General features: G+C 40.1%; 1 protein-coding gene across 1 annotated transcript in view; it reads right to left on the bottom strand.

The window, feature by feature from the left end:
* The window catches only part of wdpcp (WD repeat containing planar cell polarity effector), a gene marked incomplete at its 3' end in the record, with an annotated part of 91904 nt that overhangs the window by 26678 nt on the left and 45733 nt on the right, over window positions 1–19493 (bottom strand). Inside the window, exons 9-12 of the mRNA XM_079248841.1 lie at window positions 13931–14531; window positions 7122–7310; window positions 6803–6926; window positions 5736–5799 (exon numbers count right to left, since the gene is read on the bottom strand). Coding sequence (XP_079104967.1) covers window positions 5736–5799; window positions 6803–6926; window positions 7122–7310; window positions 13931–14531 — 978 coding nt within the window. The remainder of the gene's footprint in view (window positions 1–5735; window positions 5800–6802; window positions 6927–7121; window positions 7311–13930; window positions 14532–19493) is intronic.

Here is a 19493-nt window from a genome sequence, read left to right as displayed (position 1 = left end):
AAACTTTTAAGACATTTTAGTTGGTATGATTAAAAATGGACATAAAATTAAAGTTAATTTTTCAAATCAGCTTTCATTAAAATCCTTATATTTAATAATTCTTTTTGGGAATTATTGATGAACCCATCTGTCCCTACATCCATGCTTATTCCGGTGAGAGGCTGGAACCTCTCCCAGTGAGTACTGGGCAACAGGCAGGGTACACCTTGTACAGGTTTGGTCAATCGCAGAAATCAATCATATTTAAAATAAAATAGAAAAAATATTTAATATTTCTGGGTGTTTAAATAGTTATTTAGCAACCAGTTTTGTTGCATTTAAACATTAGCCCACACCACTGTGCACTAACCTCTTAACATTTTCATAATTTGCACAAGCTCATTTTATTTACATTGAACTTCTGTTCGTTTAATCAACTTTTAATTTTCTAAAGTACATCTCACTTAATAAAGATGACTGTTAATAAAACCTTTATTAAAATTAAGTTATATCCACTAAATATATTCTATCAAAACCAATGTAAAAATTCACAATGTTATGAATAACATTAAAATCCATCATTTATGTGTTAAATACACATTTACCAACATTTCCACATATTGTAATATTACATTAAAAGTTAATCTTTCAGTAAATTCTATTTAATCCAGAAAAAAAGCTCAAAAACCACCAAGTCTATGTGGCATTTCTTACCCTTTAATAAATGTGTAAACAACAGTTTTTACACCTGGCATACACCTGTGAGCAAAATCTGAAAGCTATGATCGTTTATAAATGTGTGAAATTTCAATATGCGGGGATTAGAGAAGGAGTAGATTACGGGCAAAGCTTTTACTCTTTGATTCTGTGGAACTGGCAGAAAATCCTGGTGATTACTTTTCAAGGCGTAAGACTCACTGCAGCAACTGAAAACTATCTTAAGTGTTGTTGAAAATCTTATTTATTCTCAGCGACACCAGAAATACACAACTAACAATTCGTTTCACAAAGTCAAACTCGAGAAAAGCATTTTTTTAATGTATATATTTAAAGGGCACGATTTTCCTTTAATATTTGCCAATATTGACAGTTCCACATAACAAGTACAAGGATGCAAACATGAAAACAGATTTACAAATCACCATAATTACTTTCACACTTGTTTTCTGCCACTTGGTATCCACAAGTCTTAAATTAGAAAGGTGTTAAATACTTTTTAAATAAAGGTTAATTATTCATCTGAGTGAAAACAGATTTATTGCCAAAGATGAGCAACACCTCCGAGCCTGGCGTCAGATCGGCGAGGACGATAGGGGGCTGAACCCACCAGAAGCAGTGTATCTGACAAGAAACAAGTACAAGCTCTCTTCTGGGACGCCAAGAGCCTGCATCAGATTCGGCTATCACACATTCTGATTAAATTAACACGCTATATCAAGAGCCAAAGTCTGAGCGAAGAAGAAAAAAGAAACTTGGCTGATGAATGACCTAATTGGTTACATTATCAACTCATTATCAAAGACTAATTAGGGAGCTACAGAAGAGCACCAGTTATGGAAAAGAAAATGCAAACGACTCTGTAACCCCCTACCACTAACCTCCACCTTCGCCAAAGCAACCCCCCCCCTACCAGCAGTGCCTCCTCCCCCTCAATTTAGCCCAAAACTAAAGTGTTTCATTTTAACAAAAGCTTTCTTTTTTTGGGAGCAAAAAGGCTTGAAGGGCTTCTATTGTTAGCAGGAAAACAATGGGAATAGAGGGGTGTGTGTAGGCTTTGGGGGGGAGGGGGGTATCATGCTGAGCATTTCTTGAAGAGGTGAGGGGCATGCATGTTATCTGTGAATGTATGTGTGTGAGTGCATTTTATCAAGTCGACGGTGCGTTATTGAGTTCTGCAGGCACGTTTGTAAGTTACAAAGAGTTCTGGCGAGGGTGGGGGTTGCCCTCATTAACCCCCTCCACCTCAAACCAATCAGCCAACCAGCAGGTTAGAGCAACAACACAACCTAATTAGAGCGAAGGACAGAGTAAGGGGTGAAATGTCAACGTCCCCCTTATTTTTTTCTTCCTCCCCCCCCCCCTTTTTTTTTTGGCTCTTTTCAGACGGTGACTCGCTGCTCTCTTGGTCGCTGCTTGAAATGGCTCGTTGAAAAAGAGCATTAACTTTGTTACAAATCTGGGATGACGAGGATTTGCGAAGTACTTGTTGTATTTGGCGAGTCATATATGTGGACATTCTCCATCGTGGCCGCCACAAAAGGACTCGGCTAATTCTTTTCTATTAGTTAACAAAGAAGCTGAAAAGATGCATTATTAAAGACTCTGTTGAGCTGCGAATGGTCTCATCTGTGGGACGTTGACGCCACATGTGTTTTGATGACTTCATGAGTAGCGTTTGGACAACAGGGGAGCGTGAGATCCAGCTCTTAAACAGCGAAACGGACGAGTGAAATGCCTCCATGATTGGAAACGTTTCATTTGTTGTGGTCAAGCCGGCACTGGATGACACACAAGCTTCAAACACGGCAACTTATTTCAGTTTTGCACCTGAAAATTTCACAATATCCTTGTGAACGCCAGAGAAAGCTGTCATTATGGTTATCACCTGCAGAAACCAGGAGAACTACTGGTTAAGTATGAAGATTTTATGATTTACAACCAGTCCACAGGTCTCCAAGCTGACAGGGTGTTACCATTTATAAAGAAGTCAACCAGTGTCATTTAAACTAACCAATAGGAAGCTCATCCAGTCACAGTTTATTTCTAAACAAAGCAATTGTGACCAAAACTCCTCTGTAATTCCAACAACTTTACATAAAACCATCACTATAACTGCAGCTTCCAGTAACTTACTGGTGCTGATGAGGAATCCCGATAGTTTTATGTCTGTAAATAATCAGGGGATGTTCATGGATTTGTTTTACAGGGATTTTTGGACACAAATGTACTTATTTATAGGTGTATTTGTTATTAATTTCGATCTGATCTAGCAGTCTATTACATGCAAGATCTTGACATTTGTTTTAGTCATTTTATATAAAAGTTTCCTTCAACAAATAAATGTTAAAATAGGGATTTTCTTTAAATATTTTTGTGTTTATGTCCAATTACATGGTCAATAACTTGATTCAAAAGCATTTCTTAAGATTTTATTCTTTCTAATAATTGATAAACATCCTGTAAAAAGTAAAAAAACAAACCGACTCCTCTCAGAAGTCAAATCCCACATGTTCTTATTTACCAAGATTTCAGCTTTTTTTCTTCCCTCTTCATTCAAATTTTAACACCTTCAAAGTGACAATGCAGAGATTTGTTTCCTCTTAATCCCACCTTTTATGTTTTTACCTTTTTTTTTTAAATTTTTCATTTCACTTCCCATTTTCACTTCCCATTTACACCATGATCCCCCCCCCCCCCCCCCCCCCCCCCCCCAGCGCTCCAACAAGCCCCCTCCTTCCTTTGCACTCTTTCAAGGTTCACAGGCTCGACTCCACCTTTTCAATTCGGCTTCCCAGCAGCACCACTAAGTGGGGAGGGAAATGGAACCAGTGCTATCAGTGTGATTGACCGACCCAGTGTGTGTGTGTGTGAGTGTGTGTGTGTGTTTGTGTTGGTGAAGCGTGGAGTAAAGCGGGCCCCATGAAAAAGGGATTCAGACCCTATAAGCTACATGCAAGTTGTAAAAAGACAGGGGCCCATACTGAGATCACACCTGCTCTCTGACACGAAACACACACACATAAACACACACTTGTCTGGGTTACAAGTCGTGTGCAAATGCAAGTAAAGATGGTTCAAAAGTGAATAAACTACTAAACTAGGCTGCAGTGCAGCGACAGAACAAGTTGTGAGAGAGTCAACAACTAACTCTCTGGAGTATATTTATCAATGGGTACGGTTAGATGATGTCGTTTAATTTGGAATTAATAATTCAGAAATAATCACTTGGAATTAATATTATTTTCCCAGGAGTTTACATGAAACACTTAATTCCGCTTTAGAGCGGCGGGTTGGGAAGGGCTCTGAATGGACAGAGGGCGGATGTGACATATTGACGCTGACTGGAAATAAACAAAGTTCCCTCTCTACTTCTCGTCTTTTCACTCGTAACATGGAAAACTACATAATAAGAACCAGTTTTGTCGCTATTTCAACTATAATTTTGAAGCAGCAGCTCGACACGAGCATACTTTCTTCACTTTTATTCAGCAGCTGAGAAGGAAGATAGAGAACTGAAGCTGGGAGGTAAAACAACGTGTGGAATATGTGCGCCATCGGGTCGAGGTAACGAGCATGCGCAGAGCGATAGGAATTAAAGCGGAATAAAGGTTTACATGGCAGAGGAATTAATCAGTTCGGATTTTAAATGGAATGAACCTGCTGCTTATTTCAGAATTAAGTTTAATTCAGAATTTACTTTTTTATTCTGAATTTGGTGTTTACATGACAAATCTTCACTAGTTTAAAGTGGAATGAACTTTTATTCAGAATTAAAGAGGAATTAATACTCCCATGTAAACGTGGCCAATGAATTATGAATTCATCAATTATGTTTAATTGGGGAAAAAATTTTACATAAAAACCAACGAGGAACTAATTTTCTGAGTATTGTGGCAAAAAAAATGCTTCTGCATGAACAAACAACCTTTAACCTGTTAATCCATGAGCCTGTAATGGTAACAAATTTTGCCATACGATTAATTGTCTTAGAAACTATTGTGATAAATGATAACATTGCTCTAAGCGATTATTGTTGGTATTTTGAGACAGTTTTCAACTTAAATAACAATAATGCCATAATAATGCAAGAACGCCAATTCAAAGATCAACACACTTTATTTTCTAAAGAACATTTCGCTCGATGTGCAGACTAGTTTATGCTCATCCAGTCTCCAGTCTGCTGAAACAGATCAGGATTTCTCCTGCGGTTTTGGCAACGTGGTGATCTGAAACATCTGGTCTCTTAACACCATGTAGCACGGTTACATAGTCTATGGTCTATGGTCATAAGGGGACATGTTTGGACTTGACCAGAGGTGGAATAGTAAAATGTCAACTTTCATGTTATTGTAAAGTTGTGAACATGAATGTTCATCCAGGCGAATCATTCTGGCTGTGAAATGTTTGCAACATGTTTCCAAATGTCGCCTTTTTAACAATATTAAAAGGCAGCATCGCCTTACCAGCTTAAGTGCACTTCATTTTACAGTGTCCTGTTTGTGTTTAATCTGTGGGTTAAACACCACAGTTCCGATCCAATCCACTTTATTTATATCGCATAATTTATAAACGTAAACCGTTTCCAAAGTGCTGCACAGAACAAAAACAGTGTTACAATACTAAAGTATCAATAAATAAAGTAATAAACTTAAAATCAATCCCAATAACTGGTAAAAACCAATAAATAATTTAATAAAAATAAAATAATAAAAGAATAAATTAAATAAAATGGTGATCGTGGTCTGTCGGGGAGATGGAGCAAGCCTGTTTGTTAAGGTCTTTTTTTTTGCAATTGATGGTTGTGTTTTCAGTACAGATGGAAGCTTGTTGTATTGCTGTGTTTATTTAATATTTTCTTAAAACAAATGTGACACTTGAGTAAGAAAAGAAAGACAAATGAAAACTATTGCGTCCAACAAACTCATTAATCCATAACCATCAACTCAAAATCAATGAATTTAAACCATTATTCTTTTTCATACTAGTTGTTTTTAGATGGACAAACATGCAGTTCTAACACGTTTCTTCCTACTCACCATGAATAAATCTCTGTCCTCTAAATCTACAGCGAGGAGGAAGGCCTTCTCAAAACGTTGATGCCTGCAGACAAGACAGTCAGCAAAAACAGAAGACAAAAAGCCAGAACACAAACAAATCTAAGAAAATACATGCTTTGAGTGAATAGTTTGGCTACACAAGTCACACAGACGCATATATAAATCCACACGGACGCACACACACACACCTCTGCATACAAAACTGTCAGACAAGAGCGAGCTCTTTTCTTATTATCCAGAATTAAAGCTGGAAGAGAGAGCGGCGTCTCCCGCTACAAAACACCTTAACTTAAACTGTCTACAGCAAACATGGAACAAACAAACAAGCAGAGAGGAGAGGAGCGGGAGGGGCGCTTCCTTCATTTGATGTTGATGGAGAGAAAAAGAATGCAGGTAGGTGATAAGAGAGGAAGAGGAGGAGGGATGCCAAGCAACGCTCCAGCTCTGCTACAGGGGAGGAAAAAGAAAAGGGAGAGAGGGGGAACGGGAGGTAATTGCCGGATGGAGAGCAGCAAGCAGCAGTGTGTGGGAACAACAGGGTCTATTTCAGTCAAACAGGCATTTCAAAAGGCTCTCATGGCAGAAGGGAAAATGTAACAACAGTCTAAACAGGTCTATGTGTGGTGCTTCGCCTTGTCAATGACTCAAAGCTGCATCAGAGAGTGTATGTGTGCGAGATGAAATTCAAAAGCCGTTTCCTTTTTAGATATTTTTAAATAGCAACAGTGAAATAAGCGGTGTTAAATTGTTTCTTCAATGGATGTCATTTTATCAAAGGCGTTTTTTTGGACAGCTCACGCTCTGATTCTCCACTCGACATTGATAAACTGACAAAATGTTCCAGCAGCACCTTAAAAATAGCCTGTAAATGTGCGTTTAAAGACTTACATAACAATTTACGCTCCTGATCTGGAGCCTGATTGACAAACATACCCTTAAATAATTTCTTATTATACTTTCAGGAGCGATTTAAAGAAGCTGATAATATACATAAAGCAAATTTCTCATTGAATTAAGACTAACAGCAAAGGAGAGCATGGCGTTACCTGAGCAGGTGGTGAAAAAAGCGTCGGGCATACTTGCTGACCGGCTCCCTGTATTCCAGTATCACTGCATCGGAGAGAGGAGCAGGTGGGGCGTAAAAAACAGCCAAAGCTGCTTCCAGCTGGGCTGCAGACAGAGCAGAGAAGCACAAACAGTATGATCAATATGAATTATAACCATCAGGTTTAAGCAGAAAAGACATTGTAGCTTTTCTGAACGACAGTGTAATACATAAACAACTAAATAAAATAAAACATCCTGATAATCTGGTTTTAATAAAAGTCAACATGTTGACCGGATGCGTTTGACCTCGACACCCACATTCCCTTTCCGCATTCAGCTGCAGCCTCAGCAGATGGTTGGTGACTGACGTCAGGCCTCGGTAGCACTCGTCCCCCATGGTGCTCCAGTCCATGGCCTCCAGGATTCCCAGCGCCTCTCTGGTCTGACCACAACGCAGACGCTGCTGGAGCAGCTCAGCCAGACCCAGCTGGCCCCCAGTAAGAGCACCTGCCACATGGAGGACAAGTTTTGGAGAATTTTACCATGAGGTCAAGCAACAGATAAACATACACTAGAAAAGCACAGTGAGAGGTCAGACCTCCACCACTTCCAGCTGATGTTCTGGTCCTACATTCATCTTATATGGACACACCATTAGATTCCAGATGCATTGATAAAGAATCCACAGTGACTCAGTTATGATGTGGTTTTTGTTGCATGTTTGTTCTCCTGCAGTGATAAAACATTGTTCCTGTTCTGGATGGTAGTATCCAGAAGGTTGTTCCTGTTTTGAACGGTAGTATCCAGAAGGTTGTTCCTGTTCTGGATGGTGGTATCCAGAAGGTTGTTCCTGTTCTGGATGGTAGTATCCAGAATGTTGTTCCTCTTCTGGATGGTAGTATCCAGAATGTTGTTCCTCTTCTGGATGGTAGTATCTGGAACGTTGCTAGGATCCACATCTTGGAAAACCTGTTGGGAACTTCTGGATTTTCTCACCATTTATTATGGAGTTATATGCAGATATATAAACAATGGTCCATATCTTGCATGAGGAAGAATCCTGCACAACATTCCTGGATCCAGATGCTGATCCGGATCACTACCAACCATTTAATGGAAAGCTAATGTGATCTCTTGACTGAAACTGGTCTTACTGGAGTTTATGACCCTGTAAATACATACAGCTGCATATAGAAGTGCACAATATAACTTTAAAATGATGTAGTTACATCAGCAGCAGTTTAGACAAAGTCACCATTTTTATTTAAGTAACTAGTAAGTAAGTAGGTTGTATGTGTATGTGTCCGTGTGTGTATGTGTGTGCGTGTGTGTGTGTGTGTGTATGGGCAGAGTGGGGGTGGTACGGGCAATTAAAATGACAAGCTGGCAATTAGCAAACCCCCAAATCCCCTAAAGAGAGGACTAATGTGGCTAATACATCGCCTGAGCAGCCTGAGTGTGTTTTTGGGTGCTGCATGTGCATCGCAGTGCAGGATCCTGGAGTTTGGCGCTGATGTCTACAAATCAAGCTAATTCTGAGCACAGACAATTGGATCATTGTGGTGCTAAAGGCATGTTCCTCCACTGCCACACCTGTCTACACCAACTTATTTGACAACTCAGTTCAATGTCACTTTGCCAGACACAAAAAACTCTTAGAATCTCTTCGACGTGAGCAAATATTCAGTAAAAAAATGTTTATCAGAAGGATAAATATAAAAACTAGTCACGCAGTTGTGTGGCTGGTGAGCAGAATGAGGCCGAATACGTTTTCTTCAACTGAGACACTGCTACTTTTTCCAAGTAAACACTGATAATGTTGCTTTGGACTACACATAAAATGAGTTTCAGATAGTTGAGAACCACATGAGACAAAACAGACACAATGAAAAGTAGAATGTTATGTTTTTGGTTGGTTTGTAAGTTTAAGAAAGTGAGATAGAGGTAGACACAGAGTTTCCCTGCAAAATGCTGGAGAGTTGAGGAGGATTCCTAATGCGACCACGATTTGTGCAAACCAAGCCGAGTGGCAAAACTTAGGGAGAAAAATTAATCCTGTGTAGAAGAGCCAAAACTTGCGTTTCCTTCAAGGCAACATGAGGTTATTTTTCCCTTTTCAATCATATTACAACTTTAAAATGTGTATTATTTGGAGCCTGGATGCTTGGTGTGACAGCAGGGAAACCAAGTGATGCAAACTAAGGCTCAATGCCAAGCGTGTGTACTCGTACTTGGTATTTGAAAGTGTACCAATACCACAACTGATACCACACTAGTCAAGCTAACGCAGATGTGTTTGATGCTTCGGACGTGTTTTAAAAGAAATAAATGTCTTGAATGTTAAAATGTGACATTTTTTGTTCCACTAAAACAGTGATGTTCACTGGTAATTCAACAAGAGCCACACTCAATATACTAAGACAAGAGGAGAGCCGCCACCCCCCATAAAAAGTGTTCCCATGCTACGTATCTTGCTACGTTGCCAAATCAGTAACATTCAGCTTTTTAGCAAAGAATGGTTATCCTAAATATTGCACGGAGTAATGGCATTCTTATGCAACAGTATATGGTGAAAATACAATAATGCCTCCGGAATGTGGGTGTTTATTTTTCAATATATATATGGAGCTACCGACGGAGGAGCTCTTTGGTGGAGTTCGGTGCAGCTGAAATCAGCCAAACCTGGCAACTCTGACAGGGTCAGTTAGGGCCGTTAGGACAGCAAAGTTTCTGCAAGCACCCTACAGCTCTTGTTTGTGGAGAGAACTGCACCGTTGAGGATCATTATGATGTGTTTAGATCGCATTTTCAGAAAGCCAGCGGCTGCTTTACGAGCCGCAAGGCAAGAGTCAGAGAGCCGCATGCGATGAGAAACACGGCTCTAAAAGCGAAATCTTTGTTCCAAAACCACACATTTATAGTTGTATTTAGGTAAAATGTGCCAAATCAGAATAAAACTTGTTGAAATTGTTAAATCTGTAAGGTTATTATATTTGTATTGGTGAGATAACTTCAGAAAGGATGGGTCATTTATTACAACCTAATGGAATCTTACACAGTTATAACAGCAATAATAACCATAGTCACATTATTTGTTTACATAAACAGATTTGGTATCGGCAAATATCGGTATCGGCAGATATTCAAATTTCAGATATCGGTATTGGATCGAAACTACCAAAAAGTGGATTGGTGCATCCCTACTGTGTTTTTGCTTTGATCTAAAGCTCGTTACATCCTCCACGAGAAGCTTCATCTGCAACGGGGCGGGGATCACTGTGGGGGATGTCAATGGTTTTATATTAACTCTTTTATTTCATATCTAACGAGAAACTGTCCGCGGCATGCACAGGGCTGTGCCTGTGTGTTTAAACGACACATGTTGTAAAAATTTTCATACTTTCTCACCACCTTGATCAGCTGTATTATTGTTTTTTTAAATCCATATAACCTGTATCAACAAAATGCAGAAACGGCTACGGCCCGCTTCATGCTTTTCAGAGTTAACCACGCCAACCTCAAATGTCCAACCAATCACACAACGTTTCTCGGAGTCTCGGAGAATGTTTTTGCCAGCCCGATGTGTTGAGAACGATCTTCAACCACGTCAGTAAGAACAAATTAACGTAATCTTCTTCTCAGAGCCTCAAAAATGTAGAAGGCTTGACCTTTGTACAACTCTGAATGCAAAAAGAGCAACAGCTGCAAAACAGCCGCCAACAATCCAGTTTTTCACAGAAATGTCTATTTTCTTTGGATGTCTTCTAGTTCGGACAAATCATCAAATAAATCAAGCTTTTAAATGGTATGAATGTGGTGATGTTTTTGTTTTTTATCTTCTTTTAACTCAGAGACTGTGAACTAAATTGCCTGTCAGGGTTCACTAAAGTTGTTTGAATTCAAATTGAACTGAATTGATCTCTAAAGTTTGTGCTTCTGATCTATTTTGATGACACACTGGTATCCATATGCACATTCCTGGACTTATCGTTGCCATTAACAGCAGTACTCCGCATCCACACATCGGCCTTTTCATTTCATTTCAACATTTTTTACTTTTTTCTTTTCCATGATATATTGGCAAATCTAAAAAAACAACAACAGAACATATACTCCAGAGTTACAACAACTACTACACAACCATTGCAGTAAATATCATGTAAAAACGTAAGAAAGGAATAGAAAATTGGAGTAGGAAGAAAAATTAGTCTTATTAACTCTACCCCATCCTCATTTCAACTGGAAGGCATCATCTATGGCAAACATTAAGAAGGAAACACAGGTATGAAATACTCTTTTTGTTTTTGTTTTTGTTTTGTTTTTTTTTTTTATCAATTTTTTGCATAGTTTTAATATGTGGTCTTTATATTTCAATTTAAATTGAGAAGGATTTAAACAACATTTAAAATCGCTTTTAATTGCATTCCATTGTTTAGCAGCAACCACTGAAATACACATTTGTTTAAGTGTAGTTGTTGCGAAAGGTTGTTTAAAATCACAACTTCGTCTACTTGTTTCATCATTTAAAATAAAAAGAGTTTGCAGCCCCGGTGGTAACAAGAATTGTTTAGCTTTATGCACGATTATTAATGTTTTCCACACAACCAAATCTTGCAGTTTTAACAGTCCCAACTTCCAAAACATATCCGTCGTATGCTCTTTAGGAGCATTTTTATTAATTATTCTTATTGCTCTCTTTTGCAAAGTAATTAAAGGCCTTAAATTAGTAGTGTAGGAATTACCCCATACCTCCAGACAATACATCAAATGCGACAAAATAAAAGCCCAATAAAGGATTCTCATTGCCTGATTGCCTTTTGAACGTTCACCGTGGATGATTTAGTCAAGAAAGGTAAGAGGAAGAAAAAGTAGTAAAGAGAAGGAGAAAGTGAAAGAGGAAGAGATATGAAAAGTCTGCATCTGACTGACTTTTACTGGCTGGAGAGAGCTGAGAGAAGAGACGGGAAGCAAGATGGATGGTGAATTAACTTTCATTAGGGGTGCTAAAGTGTGAAAATCTGCCAAAGATGTTTTAAAAAAGGTGAGTATGAGATTATTACCTAATCATGACCATTAGTCCTGAATGTGTTCTACTCTTGTTTGATCCAATTCTGACACTAAAATATCTTTTTTTTTTTTTTTACTTGTTTAAGGGAAATTTTCTATTATTTTGTCAGATACAGACGAATCAGCTTGGGACTCTTAATTTAAGCTTCACAATAAATTTTTGCCTTTTCCACATCTGTGATATTTTACAGCATTTCCATCCCAACCAGAAAATGTCTTTTTCTTGCACTGCATGCAGCACATTCCCCGGTCTGCTCCTTCACAGCCTGTACCGGTGCAGGCCCAGCCACGGCCAACGTGTGCCCAGATGAGATAACACGGTGCAGGCGGGGGTGTGGGTGTGTGGGGGCACCAGGGAGACCTGCCTCCCATGAAAAAAAAAAAAAAAGAAACCTGGAGCTTGGCCAAGTCTTTCTTCCTCGCCGCCTTCCGACTCGCTCCTCCTGCCATGTAGCGGCCGTATGAAACAAGTCAATACAGAGAAGCAGCACAAGCAAACAAACAAATGAGTTGCAGAGTGAGTGTGTTTGTGTGCACAGACGCACAGAATTAGTGTGTACGTGTGTGTGTGTAGGGGGGGGAGGGAATTATCACGGAGAAAAGACGTGCAGTGACTTTCTTCATCAAAAACCTTGGCAGACGATCAGAGGAGTGCAAGCTATTGTTGGAAGACACCCTCCCCTTTCCCTGTGCACACAGGCAAACGCCGTGGAATACACACATCTCCCACCTTCAGCTCCCCACCCCCACACTCCTGCTTCCAAACTTCAGCCGAGTTGCATCCCACTGTCACATCTTCCCTCCAAAGTCACAATTACAGACGCTGGATGTGTGTGTGTGTGTGTGTGTGTGTGTGTGTATGTGTGTGTGTGTGTGTGTGTGTACGCCAGGTGGCTGCTTCACAAAAAAAAAAAAAAGAAAAAAGTTTGATTGGCAAACTTTATCAGAGGGGCCCAAGGGACTGCGCAGCCACTGTAAACGATTTATCGGAAAAATGCATCCCAGAATGCACCTGGGGGGCCCGTGCACCTGGGGCGATTATTGAATGACCTCTGTGAGCGTGACTCCTGCTAACCTTCCCGCCCATCAACAAATTAACTTCCTTTAGCAGTGAAGAGGCAGCAGGGCGACCCGTCAGCAGCCATATTTACACAGCCGGGATCTGACACGGTGTCAGACCCAAAACAGTGGAAGGTCCGTGAAGGGAGGGGGGGGGGGCACCAGCATTATGAAGAGGCGACTGTGGAAGTCCTGGAAATGGTTTTCTACTCAGAAGAATTGTATGTGATGCTAAAACTGCAAACATGATTCATGAACAGAATAAAGATAATTAATAAGTAGTGTTTGAGTTTGTGCTATGAGGTTTTTTTCTCTGTCTCTTCGGACTGCGTCATCTTGTGGCCTTTTTCACCTCGACCCCCCATGATCCTAATGTATCTCTGTTCTTATCTGTTATAAGGCGGCGCCGGTGATGAACTGGCTGCGTGGCCGAAGTTTCAGCTTGGTTCTGTATTCTTATTTTAATGTTATGTGTCTGTATGTCTAACCTCGGACGAGCTGGCTTGAACTTTGATGCTTTGATGGATAAAGTATCTTTGATTTGATTGATTGATTGATAAGTTGTATGCATGTTTTTTATTTGGACTTGAGAGGTGTCATTTCTACACTGCAAAGAAATCTAAGATTAAAAATCTCAAATTAAAAATCTTAAACACATATGCTTGTTTTTTTTTTTAAAGGTAAGATAAGTCTTAGTTTTTATGCCAGAGAATTTTTCTTGTTTTAAGAGTATTTTTACTTGTTTTGGGAAGTCTTGACAAGGCAAATTTTGTTGTTCTTTTGGCAGATAAAAAACCTTAAAATTTCTGTAGACTGATGTAAGATGCTACGCATGTGTGTATTGCTTCATAAATATGAGGATTTAATGATTTTTTTCCTTTCTTTTGCTGATAGAATTTGAGCAAAACACATTTTTATTTATTAAATTAAACAAATAGTAGATATTGGATAATATTTTTTGGATTTAGATGTGAAATAGCAGCTTTGAATCTTTTACCTACCTAGTTTTAATTTCAAGGCAGCGAGTGGTCCCCCGTTAAAGATCAGTGTCAGGATGTCTGCGCCCTCCGGAGCGCCATCCAGGCCAGTCCCCCACTGCAGGCCAGCCAGGCCTCCAGAGCACCGCAGATGCTGAGCTAGTCTTAACGTTGCAGCTGGAGCTGCCTCTTCTGCAACCAGTGCCATGCTTACAGGTGCCAAGCCCACATCAAAGCACATCAGCTCCTCCTGTCCTGCTACCATGACAACAGCACCAGCAGGGTGCCAGGCGAGGAGAGTGGGTGGCAAGGGGCAGGAGGCCAGGAGCGAGACCCCCCGTCTTTGGTCGTAAAGGACTAAGGAGGAGTCGCTTAAGCCCAGGAGTAGCATGGTTTCAGAAGGATGACGACAGCAGGAGACGGGATGCGACGGTAGTGGGATGCGGGTGACGGACAGGCGTTGCAGTCGACCTCGAGCACATTCGTACACGCAGGCGTCAGCCCAGGAACCTTCCCTGGATCCTGCAGGTCCAGAAGGTAATTCCACTGTAAGCATCTGGTAGTGCTGAAGCTGGCTGAAGCGGCAGTCCAGGGGGTTGCCTTTGGTCCGGACTGAGCTGAGGACCTGAAGGAGCGCAGGTAGAAAATAGAGGACGCATCTGTTAGTTTAGATGATGCAAACTTGACCTTCTGCTGTCTGATCAATGACAGCTAAAAACAGAAGATTCTCACAAGTCACGAGCTCTGAGAAGTTTGTAAAATAACTTTTTATTTATTAAATCACATCAAAATAGTTCAAGGACAAGCAATGCAACATGTAAATATCTTAAAACACATTAGACACACGTTACATTAAAGCTGGGGTAGGTAATGTTGGGGAGCTGGTTTCTCTGGTTCTGCTCCTTCCGTGATCCGAGGCTTTTTAATTCGCAGCTTTTTCCACAAACGGTTTTCTCTTTCTCGGCTGTTTAGCAGGAGGAGGCAAATAAACCGAGCCAGGTCGGGAAATCCTTCCTGCATTTTCTCAGCCATGTTTGCCTTCAGAGTTTCTTCTTCACTACTTTGTATTTTCATCCTAACTCGCTGTTTATATGCAGGGTGTGGCTATCAGGTATGCGCTGCTGGAGGGGGAGGAGGGGAGCTGGGAGAAGAAGCTACGAAATATAAGAAATGAACAACTTCAATTTGGCCCGAATGTTTGGATTGGTCAGAGTTTTTACACGCCTGAAGACCTATTTTATGATCTGTCATTTTATCCAGTTTGAGACTCTGCTTTTCTATTCTTTCTTATGTACTGCTTTATTGTTTTTGTTTTAATGTTTTAATTTCTTTTACTTCTGATTGCTTTTATTGTTTTATTCCCTTAATTTCTATTGTTAAAGTCTCACTGTATGTTTTTACTGTTCAGGTACTTTGTTGCAGCTGGCGCTGTGTGAAAGTGCTATATAAATAAAGTTGAGTTACAGATTTACAGTTAACTGAGGGGTCTAATATATTTCTTATTGTTCATGATTAAAAAATGTACAGACTACTATCAAGACGAGGAACCAGTTCACCCACAATAAAAAAATGTCTCTGAGGAACATTACCTACCCCAGCTTCAAGGGTAGAAATGCAGACTTTTCTTAAAACATCAGGTTTTCGTTCTCTGCAGCTTCTATAAAAGCAAACTTAAGATTTGACATATTTTCTATATATAGTATTTGTGGTGTAAAATTAAAGTAGAATTCTACATTCAGTAGGATTTGGGAAAAGCCAGTTATGAGGTTTTGTTCGAGACGTCCGTGAACTGTCTGTGTGTAGTAATCACTATCCAACCCGTATCCATGTAAATTTCCAGAGACTGTACTTTTTCCTACAGTCTGTTGCTGTTTTCACACGTCAACATCACAGGCTTTATGAAAACATGCAGACAATTTGCTCAGATGTTTCTCCACAGCAGGAGGTTGTTTGTTTGGGTTGTGCAAAGGATGCAGATCAGGATGCAAAAAAAAGTAGGTCGGAAAACCAGTTTTGGTGGTGAAAGTGACGCTTCAGGTTGACTGTTTTCACACTGACAGCCAATTTGTTTCACTTGTAAAATAGATTTTGAATCTTAGAAGGGCTTCCTGGGTGATAAAAGGTAAAATAAATAAAAATCAAGATTGACACAGACACAGTGAAGCATCCCAAAGATGATTTCAGGAAGCTGTCATTGTAAAACTAGAAAACCAAACCTCCGCCAAGGCCTTTAAAAAGTTCCTGGATCCACTCGGTGATCAGGATCACCACCAGAATTAAATCCATTCTTTATTTTCGCATTTCCAACAACTCCAGAAAATTTCATGAAAATTCGTCCATAACTTTTTGAGTTATCTTGAACACAAACAAACAAACAGACAGATAAACGCCGGTAAAAACATAACCTCCTTGGCAGAGGTAATAATTTCAGGAGCTTGTCATTGTAAAATAAATAACAAATTCATCAAAATACAAATAATCTTTGGAATTAACATACTAATAAATAACTGAGTTATTACAAATGCCGGATTTAAAGTTTTGGCAATTTGTCTGCGAGAAAAGCTGATTTAGAGCATTTTCCACGCCTTTTCACAGTGGAAATCCTCCTTGTTTCTGTGGATTCTGATAGTTTTCAAGCTTTAAATTACAGGATGACCACCTGATTCACCACAGAATTACAACTAAGTCATCACATTAATAGTCCATACTCCTCACCAGAGGGAGAAACTGACCAAATCACTGCATGCCCACCACTAAAAGCCAAGAATAACTTGTTTTGTATGCGACCGAAGCGAGATGAGGAATCTAAAAAAACCTGTCGCCTCTTTAGTTTGCGAATTACAGAACATTCAACGTTAACGCTGGCATTTGAAGTCAGAGCAGAAAAGAGTTTTGTTTCACCAAGGCATCTCTATCTCAACGTCTAGCAGGCATTTGTTTAGGTTGCAGTATCACCCCCAACACCTCGCTTTCGACAGAATGCAAGCTAGCCTGAGTGGGGTTGCGAATCGTACGTTAGTATGGAGGTTTTACGTTGATGTAAACTGCAGCCGTATGAAGCCGTGACTCTTAGTGGCTAACAGTGACCTCTTGATCAACTCAAGCAGCCGTCCAAAATCAAGAGAGACTAAAAACACCCAAAAAAAAACCTAGTTTACTTGAAGTCACTGAGGGTCTTATCTGCTTCTTCATGCAAGACTTTCAATTTTAACACCATTATTTAATTAGTAAATAAAAACTTTCCTCACTCTGCTGCATATATGTATACCAGTATCTTGGAGTTCAGCTGGACAACAAACCGGACTGGAAATGCAACACTGACTACATCTACAAGAAAGGTCAGAGCAGACTGTACTTCTTAAGGAAGCTGAGATGGTTTAACGTCTGCACCAAGATGTTGCATATCTTCTATAAGTCTGTTGTGGAGAGTGCAGTCAGCTTTGCAGCATCTGCTGGGGTAGTAGCATCAGAACCAGAGACTTGAAGAGAATCAACAAACTGATCCAGAAAGCTGCTTCTGTGCTTGGAGTAACTCTGGAGCCGCTGGAGCTGATTGTCCAAAGAAGAATGCTGCACAAGCTGATGAAGATGATGGCGGATTCTTCACACCCTCTCCACAACACAGTGATGAAACAACAAAGTGTGTTCAGTGAGAGGCTTCTTCAGGTCCGATGCAAGACTGAAAGATACAGAAGATCATTCCTGCCAGCAGCCATCAGCCTCCGGAACAAGACCTCCTCTAGTTAATTATTATCTACTACGATATGGAATTTCCCTTTGGGGATTAATAAAGTATTTTTATTTACTTTTATTTGCACTAATGAATGCATGGGGTCGGACAAGCAAATACAGCACAGGACACGTGAGTACAAACTACAAGACACTTTAAGAGAATGATGAACTTCTGGGAAGATAATCACACTATAACATCCTCAAATAGAAAGATAAAGCGTAATTTACTGCTTATTAAGATTCACAATGTTGCATAAGGACTCTTTAAGGTAGCAAAAGTAAAATGAATCAACAGTTCGACTCTTTGGTCTTTTATTAACCTTCATCACGCTGCATAAAAAAATTACGTTTTTTTCTTACTAAATCTGTTGGTTTCCTTACATAGGCTGTTATGAATTGGCCTTCATTATGTTTTCCCCTCTGTCTGTAAAGCGTCTTGAGATGGCATTGCCGTGATTTGACGCTATATAAATAAAGTTGAATTGAATTGAATTAAACTGCATCCTTTCTCACAAACAGAAAAAAAAATCATGCCTACATTTCAGAAGCACATATCTTCCTTGTTTATTGTTGTAAAAGCCTGGTATTTTGTACATGATTAAATAGAGAATAAAATAACATGTTCATAGAGTCTTTTTCATTGTCTTTTGCATGTTTTTCTTGAAAAACAAACCCACACAAACGAAAATTCATTTGCAATTTTTCTTTGGAACTTTTTACTGGTGAAGATCAGGGGTTCATTCTACCTTAAAATTCAAGATATACAACTCAATTGTCCTGTTCTGTCCCCTTTGCATCTTTTACTTGGTCCGCATACCGGTTAGTCTCGCGGACGAACAAAGTGATAATGTCTTCGTTAAAGAATAGCTCAAACAGTTACCCTTCATTATCTTCCAAATGTGGCCCTGCAAGTTCACGAACAGTGAACTGCCTTACTGTATTTTAGCGTATTCATGCGCCGGCAGCTGTAGAGCACTTGCAAAAATCAGGCGCATGAATGCAACGGCAGTGACCTGAAGGTTAACTAAAATAGACACTTTAATCAACATTTTTCTAGTGGTTCACTTGTAACGGGCTGATTTTGACTTGTGCTTGTATGTTCCTGATATAACCTGTTTTAGATGAAAGAAACAAAGAGAAAGGAAGGGAGAGCGTCTGAGAGGAAGCCAGAGATACAAATGAATGACGCCGTGAAAGCAGCCCCAAACCCCCTGGAGAGGAGGGAAATTGGGTCTTCCACCAAGCTGTCAATCAAGACAACTAATGATAAGAGTTTTATTTTGACTCAAGGTCAACAGAATCTTCTCCCTGAGCATGCCACAGCTTGGCACCCCGTGATAAACAACCTTCCGCTGTTTACCTGTGTAAGAAGCCAAGTGCTCATCACTCGGGAACGTCAAGATGCAAACCCCTCTTCTAATGACATGACAGGAAATGTTGGAATTATTTGACCAAAAAGGTGAAATCCAGAATGTAGATTATTTGCTCCTGGCCTACGACCAGTTGGTGGGCATACACAGGCCCCGTCACAAGCAGTGACAGTGAAGGAGATAGTCCATATCACGGGTGGTACTGTTGATAAAACACCCACATCGAGCAGGGACAGAAGGTGGGAGGACAGAGACAACAGCCGGTGGTAAACACCAGTCCAACACTTCCACAGTCACTAACAGAGCTTTTTTTTAGAAAGGATTTCACCTTACCAAAGCCTCTATCAGAGCCTTGCATTGACCGTGGCAGCTTTGGCTAAATGAGCCCATTTCTTTTCGCCATGTAGACAGAAAGAGGGATCGGCTGCCTGCCCGCCTTCTTTTCCTTTTGCAAAGCTGCTCGGCCCAGTTTTTTTGGCAGGCAT

This window comes from Telmatherina bonti (assembly GCF_933228915.1).
Source record: "Telmatherina bonti genome assembly, chromosome: 11".
Taxonomy (NCBI): Eukaryota; Metazoa; Chordata; class Actinopteri; order Atheriniformes; family Telmatherinidae; genus Telmatherina; species Telmatherina bonti.
This window is presented reverse-complemented; position numbering and strand designations above follow the sequence as displayed.